This window comes from Mangifera indica, chromosome 6 (genome assembly GCF_011075055.1).
Source record: "Mangifera indica cultivar Alphonso chromosome 6, CATAS_Mindica_2.1, whole genome shotgun sequence".
NCBI classification, from domain to species: domain Eukaryota; kingdom Viridiplantae; phylum Streptophyta; class Magnoliopsida; order Sapindales; family Anacardiaceae; genus Mangifera; species Mangifera indica.
In genome coordinates, this window is record NC_058142.1 from 141,669 (window position 1) to 154,868 (window position 13,200).

General features: G+C 34.2%; 2 protein-coding genes across 2 annotated transcripts; both read right to left on the reverse strand.

Annotated features, from left to right (window-relative positions):
* Positions 1-1,156: 1,156 nt before the first annotated feature.
* Positions 1,157-3,382, reverse strand: LOC123218684 (pre-mRNA-splicing factor CWC25 homolog). Its single transcript, XM_044640228.1, has 3 exons — positions 3,079-3,382; positions 2,512-2,821; positions 1,157-2,336 (listed from the first exon to the last, which is right to left on the reverse strand). Exons 1-3 carry the CDS (start codon positions 3,264-3,266, stop codon positions 1,488-1,490), a joined length of 1,347 nt encoding a protein of 448 aa, XP_044496163.1. The 5' UTR covers positions 3,267-3,382; the 3' UTR covers positions 1,157-1,487.
* Positions 3,383-9,663: 6,281 nt separating this feature from the next.
* On the reverse strand, positions 9,664-12,378 carry LOC123218605 (protein ENDOSPERM DEFECTIVE 1). The gene is made up of 6 exons (XM_044640108.1): positions 11,294-12,378; positions 11,068-11,187; positions 10,644-10,760; positions 10,434-10,523; positions 10,059-10,166; positions 9,664-9,967 (listed from the first exon to the last, which is right to left on the reverse strand). The coding sequence occupies exons 1-6, from the start codon at positions 12,191-12,193 to the stop codon at positions 9,851-9,853; spliced, it is 1,452 nt and encodes a 483-aa protein (XP_044496043.1). The 5' UTR covers positions 12,194-12,378; the 3' UTR covers positions 9,664-9,850.
* Positions 12,379-13,200: the final 822 nt, after the last annotated feature.

Here is a 13,200-nt window from a genome sequence, read left to right on the forward strand (position 1 = left end):
ACAATTTACTTCAGTTGAGTAAAACTAGGCCAGACTAATTAAGAGTTGTCAATCTTAACTAGATCATTAAGCGTTGAATAAGTCTACTTTGGAGGAGAAAATGTAAACTGAAACCACAGAGATTGAGCTGTAACAACTGATGGAAATGTATCGTATCTTTATATACTTGGTCAATGGTCCAACTTTGAAAATGGCCTACCAACAACTTAATTAACTAACTAATCAAACCTGTTCCACCAATTATGTATTATCTAATCTAATTTCATACGCCCACTGTCCACAAAGCCTAACCACTTTAGACATGGAGTCTATGACTATGCACCCACATTTTTTAATCTCTCCAAGTGCTTAGGCTTTTGTTTGCCGCATATACTGATACTGATCATGTATCAGTGCAGGATTATTCAAGTACTGGTGGCATAACGTTACCTCTTTCATACTCTTGGATTATCTGGTCAAGTAGTCCATCTTTGAACTCCAATCAAGGGGGTAATATCACTCTCTTCTCCAAATACTGTGGCAGGACCCTACAAAGGTAAATTTCCACTGTAACTTTTACGGTGACCTATACGACAAACCTTGGAATTGGCAAGTATGATGATACACAAATCTTTACAATGGAAGACAGTTATTTCAAAGAGGGCTTGCTACTGTTACTGGCTCGACTGATGACACCCACAAGCGGTAGCCTACCCTTGAGATGTTCAAACCTTTAAGTCATAAGGTTATCCCTTTCATACTCTTGGATTATCTGGTCAAGTAGTCCATCTTTGAACTCCAATCAAAGGGGTAATATCACTTTCTCTTCCCCAAATACTGTGGCAGAACCCTACAAAGGTAAATTTCCACTGTAACTTTTACGGTGACCTATACAACTAACCTTGGAATTGGCAAGTATAATGATACACAAATCTTTACAATGGAAGGCAGCTATTTCAAAGAGGGCTCGCTACTGTTACAGGCTAGGCTGATTACACCCACAAGCGGCAGCCTGCCCTTAAGATGTTCAAACCTTTAAGTTAAATTGGGCGATATCACATCCAAAAGTGGGAAAACCAATCTAAAGTAGAGACCTTATGCAACAATAAAATGACATAATTCCACCCCGATTTGAGGTCCTCGCAAATTCATGCATTCATATTACAGAAAACAAAGATAAAGTAACAGAAGCAACATATCATATAACTATTACCAGAATATGATGCCTGCAGCATCCATGAAACAATAAATTATCACTTGTGAGTACTCAAAAAGTTATATCAAGATTCTGAAGAGAAATACTCTGGCTATTTGAGGAGTAAATGAATTACATTTTGCAGAAACATTCAGTAGCTCGTCATTCTTGATCATTCAGCCTAACATTCGGTAGCTCATCACTACATGTTGCAGTAACATAGGCTGATTCAAGAAATATACACTCATGTAGGGGAAAAACAGATAAGCAAGCCTGGATTATCAGGTTCCATCAAAAGGGATGTATACCGGCATCACCGTCTAAAAGCATTGCCTTCACTAGCTTCAGACCGGCCTTGTGAATAATATGTTCGGCGACGTACCCTCTCCTCTATCGTTGAGCTTCCCCCCTTCTCAGCACCATACACACTTTTTTGTGCAGCATCCAAGAAGTTCTTGCCACCAGATATCCCATCCCGTGTAGCTTCCCTTGCATCATCTTCTTCAGCTTTCCGCAATCTTTTCCATCTATGTTCTTCATGCAATTCAGCATTCTCTTGCATCTCCTGCAACCTAGCAGCCCGCTCTTCTTCAGAAAGCTTAGGAGCAACATTGCAGTGTTTATAGTGTGATTCACTCCTATTTGCAGCAGCTGAAGAAATATGGGAGCTTGGTTCATAAGAACTTCTGTTTTCCCTTCCCTTTTTGTCAGTATCCATATTTGTCCGACCACCAGAAGAATACCTTTCATGCTTTGACTTATCGTGATTCCACCTCAAAGAATCCCGATCATCACATCTTCTGTTGCTTAATTCTGGAAGGTCACTAGGTGGCTGCTCTCTGTGTCTCAAGTCTCTGTAATGTTTTTTTCCATTGCTTCTTCTTTCACTTAATTCGTCTCCCAAATCCGCTTGTTTGCTGTGATGATTCTTCTCATTACTTCTCCTTTCACTTAATTCATCTTCCAAATCTGCTCGTTTGCTATAGTTTGAGCTTGTGTGATTCCTAGTTTTTCTCATTCTTTCCATTTCTGAAGAAGTAGAATCCTCAGAATCAGATTGATGTTTGGATGATGAATGTTTCCGATGCTTTGAGCTAGAACAATCCTTCTTCTTATGTTTTTTCTTATCACGAGGCTTATCCTTGTTTTTTGTCTCCTCCACCTACCAAAAACAGACAGCAAAAGATCAAATAGAAGCATAGTATTGATCTAGTCTTTTCAGTTAAATTCTTGTAATGAGAACCAGCCAATAATTACAACTGCAACAGAGCAGAAGCAAAGCATCAAATATATAAAATTTGTCAAGTTACATGCATAGAGAATTGAAAGGAACATACAGATTTACGTATAAGGGCCATTTTGACAGGATTGTTCTTGACCCGGGCAAGTGCTTCTTGTTCACGCTGGCGAATCAAAAGCAAAGGATCGGAGTGAAGTTTACGCCAGGCATCACCAGCAGCATGAGGTTTTTCAGCGTCAAATAAAGCACCCGGTGCAGATGACTGCTGATTCGCAGCCACAGAAGAGGGAGTTGTAGAAGTTTGTTCAAGAGCCTTGAATCCACTCCCACTTCCACTCGCCCCTCCTCCATCACTCTTCCCAACCGCTAAACCCGACTCATAAAGAAAATCCAAACGCTCCTGCCTCCTGTAAATAGACTATAAAAATCATTAATTCTACTTATAAAAAAAAAAAAAGAAACCTAACCCAAAGCCAAAATTAACTCAATATAAATTAATTTGAATATAATCAACTATTCAACAACTAAAAGGCCTGGAAAATTTTTAATATAACCCCAGAAAAATTACTGACCGAAAAATAAATAAAAAACCTAACCTAACCCTAACCCTAGTCCTAATCCTAACATTAAGAAAAATAAATAAATTTGGATTTAAGAAACGTACGGAACGAGCCCGGCCTGTTCTTGAAGAAGGCGAAACTCGTTGCGTTCTCTCTCTTCCTGGATCTGCTTACGCAATTCGTCTAATTTCTTCTGCTCGGCATCGTGCTTTTGCTCCGCCTTCCACACATTCTCAATGTTTCTTAAGCTTCCAGTGTGCCATCCCTTCTTGTTCAGAAACTTCAACGCCATCTTCTTCCTTTGATCCTCTGAATTATTAGATCGATCGATGAATAAATTTGAAGTTTTTTTTTTCCCCCAAATCTCACTGACAAACGAGACGCAGATTTCAACCTCCTTCGTCTTTCTAAGGCGGCACTTTGCTCTTTATAATTATAATATGTCTCTAAAGTTCTGATAATTTAACATTTTCACAGTCACTTTTAATTTTTTGCATTATTGCCCCAAATATTTAGTTGCTATTTATCAATGGTTACATGTAGACACGTCAACGGCGGGCCCGGCCTTGCCTTAGGCCCTTACAGTGGTAGGCCTTTGGCCCAAGCTGGTTCATGGAATTTTAAAGGCCTAGCCCTATATATATATATATATATATAATCGAATCAGGCCTTAATCCGATTGGCATATTTAAACATTTTTTAAAATTTCAATTAAAAAATTAAAACACAAATTAATTTTTAATTATTAAACTTGAGGATAGTATTCTAAACATTTTATTTATAATCTTTCACTTGTGACAGAAAAATATCGTAATTACATGATAAAAAATATTTCAAGTTTATAATATCGTACAAATAAATTAATATATATATTATATAATTACAAACATAAATAAAATATAAATATCATACCATTTATCTACTTATTCTCAACATCCAAATTTATGAATTCTTTGAATATATCTTCTAAAATCTAATTTTGTAATTTGAAATCAATTTTGAGCAAATCTTTCATACACATTATCGTTTTATCCATGTTTGGGTATAAATTGGATCGTATATCATCCAGCATGTATCCACTTACACTAAAAACAAATTTTGATACTATAATCGACACCAGAAGTGTTAATAGATTTCGGGTCATGACAACAAGCACAGGAAAGTCTTTGTCTTGTCTTTCCCCCATGCCAAAACATTTAATTTTTTAGTATTATATCTTTGAACAATTTTTGAACAATAGTTAATATTGATATCATTATAAAATTAACCATAATTTATACTTTCATTGGTAGGATGCTTACCTTTTGTGTAAAAGAAACCAGATATAGGACTTATTTTTGCTTGAACTACCGAAACTTACCTCCGGTATAGAACTTTGTCCAGTCCTTATATATTTTTGTTCATAAATACTATACATTTCAAATAAAAAATCTTAAATATATTCAATAAAATCAACATTGTTATTAATTGACAAATTTTCAGTAATAACATCAAAAAAAAATTTATATTTCATTAGTTTTTGTCCTAGAATCTAGAATAGTAGCCGCAGAATAAAGTAAAAGAATTTTACTTCAATATTTGTTAAATTTTTGTTCTATTTGTGTAGATATATTATGGAAAGTAAGATAAAAGTCATGAGACTCATATTCTTTAAAAATATCATTTATTTCATCATATTATATATTATTGAACAAGTAGTTTGTAGCACCCACAGGTAAGTCCAAGGGCATTTCAATCTTTTTTTAGTTTTTAAATATAACGACTAAAAAATTCAAGGATACACGCCCGTGTATGGAGGTGTACATGGTCGTGTATAGTCAGTAGAAGTTAATAAGTAGATCAAATTGTGATCGCAGTGAAACAAGAAGTTGCCTTAATTGTGTAACTAGACACACAGTCATCTATGGTCTATACATGTCTGTGTATCGTGTCTTGGAAATAAAAATAAAATATGATCAACCCTAATTTTCTCACATTCATTTTGCTTCCTAGTCGCTCAAAAGTGAGAGAATGTGAGAAAGGAGTCTATGGGTGCCTAAAGAGCCACCGTTAATCATCGAAATCATAATTATCATGCAAGGCGGACTTTGTCACCGAAATCCAAGTAAGTGGAATAGCTTCCCTTGCTTGATCACGATTTTTACAACGTCCTTTTCTGTTAAATACACAACCTAGATGTGATTATGAATAGCATAAGTTATAAGCATGCTTAGTTTTTGAATTATATGATGAATATATGTTTTGGTTTGAAAGATATTTGATTTAGATTTAATATCATAAGATTTTGTGTATGTGTGTTATGATTAAAAAGATAGTGAAAATAATATATCTAGGATGATTAGAGACTATTATTGTGTATTATCGAGATTATAATCGAAAAGACATAGAAATCTTAATGTGTGATTTCTAGATCGTGACATACGACTGTGTATGACCACATACATGCGCGTGGTCATTCCAAACTTTTGAAAATCTGAGGATACTGCACTCGTTTTGAGGGGAGAAATATATGGTCATATGATATAGGACACACGCTCATATATGGTTTCCAAAAGCAGACAACATGCGTCAAAAGGTCACGTGGTCCGTATACATAGATCCAAGTATACAAAAGTGTGTCCAAGTTAACTCTTCGTATGCATATGCTCTATACACAACCATGTGTTGAATATCACATGCTAGTGTTAATGGTTCAAGAGGCACACAGGTGTGGGTTAAGAAGCACACGACCGTGTACGATCAAACAAAGTCAAAAAATAATTATACCCCTAAGTTATATGCATAAAGGGGTGAGAGTTATATAAGAAGAGTAATTAGCTAATAGATGATAAAAAATTCAAAAAAAAGATATAAATGAGGTGTCCGACTATGTGGACGATTACACAAACTCATATCAAATTGAATCTAAGTCAAAAAGTTAACAACTTTAAGGCTAGTGTCATACAGCTAAATAGTCATTAGTTATATACGTAAGTAACAATATTTGTGAGAGGGATAGGGTTAGATACTTATAAGATACATTATTCTCTCGATGCCAAGGTGCATAGCCACCAATACAGTTTAAGTGTGCATGGTAAGGATATGAGTTTTAGATATTTCTCACGTGATTAGCGAGATACAGCACATATGTATCCAAAATAGTGGCAATCTCTAGATAGTTAGCTAGCAGTTTCAATTAGCTTATGATAAAGGAAGGAGCCGCTATCAGAGATTTTTTCGTGTGATCAGGGTGTCTCAGTTAGATATCCTAATCGGCTAGTTAGTATGTGCATAAGGCATCGTAGTAGCTTTCACAAGGCATCAGATATACCAATTTCAATTTAGGTCATCACAATTTTTATGGATGACCTATGTGAGGACACCAACGTGTCGTAGTGTAACAATAGTTAGCTTACAAATGAAACATGAGTCTTATCGCTAGATAGTTTAACAGTCATGGATGCCGAAAGGTTTCCACTTATTGAGTTTTACTCATATGTTTTCTCTGTATGCTTTGCAAGTAGAGATGAGTAATAAGACATGTGGGGATCCAATGGTCCAACAAGCAACTACACGAGGAGAGGGACGCTTGTGTCACCTTTGTATTAGCAGTTATATGTTTGTTATTATTATTAGTATTTTCAGCTACATTGATGTAGTTATGTTATAACAAAGGTTTTCAAATAACTATTATTTTATAGGTTTGACTTATAAAGTTTTTTTATTGCATCACTTTTTTGCACGTTTTATACTTTGATCATGCATTAAAGCTTTTAAATAATCCAATTATGCACGTCTCTTTTGGTATATTCTCGTCAGAGATATGTATTTAGAGAAATGTGTTATATAGTTGGATAATACATACCTAAACAATTGTCTGTGACTGTCTTTAATGGTTCTAACATATTCATTTGAACTATAGCAACCTTTTAATCTTGATCTGTAAAAAAAAAAAGGATTTACCGAATCTTTTGGTTAGGTATTGAAGTATCATGTTATAAGAACTTCATAACCTTATCACACTTTCAATATGAGGTATATTGAATTTCACCTAGTTTTAGTATCTACTTATAATTTTTTTCCTTCTTAAATTCATTGATTTACATAATTGATGATATGTTTGTACTCGTAATAGGGATGATGAAAAATATATGCAATGAGATATCTAATTACTTATATATGTTTTTTAGCCAAACTTAAGTCTTCTTGAACTATTAAATTAATAACATGAATGCACACCTAATATGAAATAATTTTTTATTAAATGGAGGAGATAAATAATTATACATATATTCAATAATTTTATCATTATTTTTTATATTATCAAAATTTATTAAAAAATATAATTATTATTTTTATATTCATAAAAAATATTTGCTAATGCACGATAAATTGTAATACCATCATGTGGATATTTTAAATTTCTAAATGTAATAATTTTTTTGTATAACTACTAATCAGAATTAATATATTAAACATTTGCATAAAGATATTCTATATTTTGATTTGTAGTAGTCCATAAATCAGAAGTTATTGAAATAATATTATTAAAAGTACTTAATTCTCTAATAATTTTTAATTTCATTAATTCATAAGTTCTCAGGATGTCTAACCTAAAAGTGGCCTCAAGAATTCTTTTAAATGTCGGTTAAACACTATTTTACATCATCCATTCTAAAATTTTATTTTTTACATAACTAAAAGGTTGATCAAAAACAACTATATACCTAGTTATGTAGTCTCGCATCTTCATGTGATCGTATATGAAAGTTGGCATTTCTCTCATGTGTTTGGAACTACTCAAACCTCTTGCTGAACTGGCATCGAAACTAACAAATCATGCTTAAGTGAATGCAATTTTTTTTTGTCCTTTGTACTTATGTGAAATTGTTTTACAACAATCAGTCATGTGTTGACAAAGATGTCCCGTGTCACTCGTACTTGCATATGTCAAACAAGAATCACAATGTTTACATATTATTCGGCGAATTAATTTTTCTTTGATCATTTTCTCTATTTGATCGTAGTGTTCATACACCATTAACATTTGTTTTTTTTTTCTATCTATCAAATGCGAACCTATACTGTACTATTTTCACTTGTTAGTGCTCCACTTATTTTATCTTATACATCATTAATAATATCATCAACACTAGTATGATAATATTCAAATGGATTAGATTCATTTAATATTATATTCATTTGTAATATTTTCTAATGATAAAATAAAAATAAAAATAAAATTATAAACATAGAATTATTATTTGTGAATTCAAAGAGTTTCCGAAAGAGAATTGATGAGAGAAAATAAAATTGAGAATATAATAAAAGAATTGAGATTGAAAAATTGAAAAATTTATAAACAAAATTAGAAATAAAGAAGATTTCAACTGATTTATATAAAATAAATAAATAAATAAATAATTTTAAAATTAAATAGCCATTGAAGGTTTATGCTTGTGTGACAGAAGTCGTTCTTGCTTTTGCCTATGTGATAAATGTCGTTCTAGCTTCAACGCCTCAGATGCGTCTACCGTAAGCAGAAGTAATTTAATTTTTTTATTTTCTTTTATTTTTGAACAGTGTCAGATTATGTTAGGTTAGCTCATAGATTTAATATTAAAGTCCACAATTTGATTGATACAATAAAATATCAAGATAAACTTTCATTTACCTTGATCTAATTGACATATCTAGTTACATGTATTAAAATCAATATTTACACATTGTAAAATAAGATGACAAATAAATATGAAAATTATTATTTCAATATTTATATTAATGAGATAAATTTTTGTACAAAATTTAACATAGAAAAAGGGATCATAATATTAGAGAGAGACTTAACGGGATAACAAAATTTTCTTGAAAACAAAAAAAAAATAAAATTTGAGCCTATGTACTAGGGAGCTAATTTGAGTTCAAACGCGCTCAGCGTGAACCATCCCTAATATCCATCCCTTTATTGGCCTTAAAATTAAGTTAATGGAGGATAAAAAAAAAAAGGAAGTTCACATCAGAATATATGCACACACGTGTTATGTAATGTGAAATACATGCATGATTGGCCTTAAAATTATTGAAGAACAAATCAGGGCAAAGGACCTTTCCCACCCAAGTTTAAGTCCATATCCAATCACCCATCTACTAAGTTTCAAAAATCTAAATACTTATTTATTATCTAAATTTTGTTAAATTTTATAGTAAGTTATAAAAGTAAAACATTATTTTATTCTAAATATTAAAATAAATAAAATTACTTCTCATTTTTCTTTTAGTTTAAAAAATTAATAATTTTTTCTCACCTAAAAGTTTGAAACTTACATTTTTCCAAATTCGATGACCATTCTGAGAAGACTGTTGGCTAGTCTTCCCATCACCTTCCTCCTCAGTGGTTTCTCAGAGTGAAAACCACTAAAAATCCTATCAAAAAGGTTTAAAGATATCGTACAGGTCCATACAACGTTGAACGAATCTAAATGTTGATTGGATGACACATAGACATGACATCATTGTCTATGCATTGTTCAACTATCGCATAAACGATCAGATGATGCATAGATCCATGAGATGTTAGTTTTTTAAATTAAAGGGGAAATTAAAAATGGTTTTATTTATTTTAATATTAAGGATACAAAAATATTTTACCCTTATAATTAATTGGTAAATTTAATAGAAATTGGATGATGTGTGGGTGTTTGGGTTTTTGATACTCTGTGGGTGGCTATTTGAAAATAGACTAAAACTTGGGTGGGAATAGGTCCTTTGGCCAACAAATCATTCAATCTAGCCTGATCATTCACTCCATAGCCTAAAATTTTAATTTGTAGAAAGAATTGATTACTCTCCACCCCAAGAGAAGAAGAAATTTCAAAAAAATAAAAAGCCTCCAGTCTTTTATCTCATATGAACAGCACGTAGTGATGAAGAATTTTTGATTTCTTCTTCCTGTAATTTAGCAGGAAGCCTCTTATGCAGTTGCATAAATTGACCCCTTAAGCTACACTCTTCCACCTGAAAGAAATATATGTGCAATCCAAATAAAAACTCTGGTATGCTTTTCAAGAAGGAACTTGGTAGAGACAAAACTTGTTTGAAACCAAACCTGATATTCGTGTGTCTTCGATAATAGACCTCCACATTCTTCAATGAGAGCTCTTTCCCCACCAGTCACCTTTGCTAGTTCTGACATCAAGAATTCCACTTCTTCTGCCTACATTCGACAAGCATAATTCCACTTAGAAAAAGAGTAAGTGTGTTTCGACTATGTTTAGACATAACTAATCTACATCATGTGCAAGTGAATAAGAGAGGGAGATGAAGCAACTAATTGATTCTAGTTCAGAATATACAAAAAATGAATATCCATTCCCATTCAATGGAGGATCCCAGTAAAGTACAGCATTATGCTTTTTTTGACAATTATTTGCTCTGAACTTTGGTAATCTTCATTCCTCTAACAATTATAGCTACATCCCACCTTTGGCATGTAGCTTTGAACATTGAGAATTATAGTTTCCATCAACTTCACAGAAGAATTCAGTGCCTCCCCCACCTCTCTAACATCAGCCTGCAGTTGATACATACATATCTCATGGTCAGTGCAAAGTGTTGAGAGCACCAAAGTCCAAGTAAGAAAAAAAAAAGAAAGGCATTTCTTCAATTAGAGGCAACGGACGAAGAATCATACCCTAACATTCCCACCGATTGGAAGTTGAAGTGAGGCATTCACCAAAGCTTGAATTGCTTCTGACAAAGATTTTGAATAATCACCTTCCAAAGCACCCCATTCTTCCAGATATGGCATCTGAATTTGGTTGCCAAAAATAATGTAAATTCTCAGGCTTAACATGTATAAAAGCCATCAACTACTTTCTATCTTCTCTTATTGATTTAACACTACTTAATTATTCCAATTCAAGGACATTATTTTTTAAGTTAGTTTAGAAGAACGTCAGAGAATTGAGAAAACCAAATGCAAATATAAAACCATAACACCAGAAACATTGTGTCAATTAACAAAAACAAAAATAGCTAATCATCTGCCCTCATGTCAATGGCTTGACTTGAGAGATATAATTCATATCATAAAGCCATTCATCAGGGCAATTTACCTGAGCTTCAAGAACTGTTGATAACAACTTTGTTCTCCGCAGAATCCCAAGTTCAATGCGTTTTCTTTTCACTGAATCATACATTTCCGCTATTTTAAACCCACAAAAGTAAAGTGTGCTCTACAAGGAAACAAAATTGCAACATTTCATCATCCACTCATATTCAATTTTAACACTATTGATCCCATAAAATCATACTTGAAATTTGTCATAAGCAGCAACTAACCTCGGTTTCTCCTCTCTGAGCTTGCATAGAGGCCGCAGCCTTAGCATTAGCAAACCTCCACTGCAGATAATGATTGTGTAGCAATTTTAGAGACTGTACATCTTCTTGAAGGCTTGAAACTTTCTTCCCTTTCCTAACATCTGTCCCGGCCTTTGTTTGTGGCGGCGCAACTGGAGGCAAAGAAAAGCCCTCAACTTTCCCAGAGTTAGTAAAAGACCTCGAAACGGCTGGTGTTGCCTTCTCACTGCCTTTCACAGAAGCAATAGAGAGACGAAGACTGAGGGAAGAATTAACTCTGTTGATGTTTCTCTCGCCCGGCAATCGATTGGAAACCGTTGGCAACACATCGGACTCTGATAATTGTGAAGAATTATCATCAGAAGCGTTTGATGACGTGTCGTCTTGAGATGATAAGGACTGTAAAAGCTTTGTAGCAGCCGTGGTCCGTTGGATGAGTCTAGGCCTAGTCGATGATGATAACGATGACGTCATCACAGTCGGAGTATCTGGTCTCAGGGAGTTACCAGATCTCCGTTGATGCGGCTGTCGTTGTTGATGTCTACTAGGCCGTTGGAATAAAAACGGCGACTCCAAGCTCCGAGTGGTTTCGATGTGACGATGATTCTCGAAGGCGGAAAACGTGCCTTCCACATGACTACTATCTTGGTGCCGTCCATGGTTCTGCTGCTGGTGCAATTTGTGATTCCGCGAGGATGAAGACGAAGACGAAGATGAAGATGCGACGGGAGACATGAACCTGGAACTGACCTCTCTGACTCGGGGACGGCGATGAGTTGGCGGAGGAGGAGGAGGCGGAGCCATGGACACTGCAGGGGTGGAAATGGAGTTTGTAGTAGTAAAGGCAGCCTGCTCAACTCGCAGCGTCATAACTTGGCTCATGATTAATCTTTGATTCGATCCGTTTTATTGGATTAGGAAAATGAAATGAAAAACTAATGTTCAAGATGATAGGATCCGTGGCGGCGATTGAGAATTGGAGAGGCGTTCGAGTTGGACGGAGACAGAGAACCGAGTTCAATCGGTGTTTTGTGGTAAAAAGGATGAGGGGGAAAAAACTAGCCGTTAGCGAGAGGGTCAAATAGTAACGGTCTTATTATTATTCTAAAATGAAGGTTTAGTTTCAGAAAAAAAAAAAAGGGAAATTTTATAAAATGGCCAAAATACCCTCCAATTAAGCAAAAATGCCCAAAATCACTATTTTCAAGCAAAAATGCCCAAATTCACTATTCTTAAGCAAAAATACCAAAATTACCTTTTCCCTCATTTATTTAACTCTCTCACTCATTATGGGGTTAAATGAAATTTTAGATAAATATGAGGGGTTTTGGATATTTGATATTGTAACAAGTATGCTATTATATAACAAATTTTTGAAAAACCCGCTATGTTCTAAGAAATCTCCGTTGGCTCTCCAATATTTTAAAAAATCTATTTTACCCCCCTAACCCACGGTCAATGTCTGCTGACCGTGGGAGAAATCGTTTGACCGTGGGAAACACTGTTCCCATGGTCGAACTGCCGATTATTTGCAGCCATTTTCGGCCAAAATTTGGTTGTTTCGGCCTCCGATTTTCACATAAATCAAATCTACACGTTGTATAACACAAAACCCCTCAATCAATTCAACAAAAACAACCAAGAATTAAAACATTTTAAGCATTGTTCAAATCGAAACCCTAAAATTTCAAACCTAAAAATCTCAATCAAATCTCAATAATATGAGCAATAACTTGATTTAAATAAGATTACGGGAGATATACTAACCTTATTTGTCATTTGGCGTTACTGGAAAGCAAGAAAATCGACAGAAATCTGATTGGGAAGTTTCAAACTGTGGGATGAGCGTGGGAGAATGGAAAACCCACGGTCATGCAGTAAATTTCAGA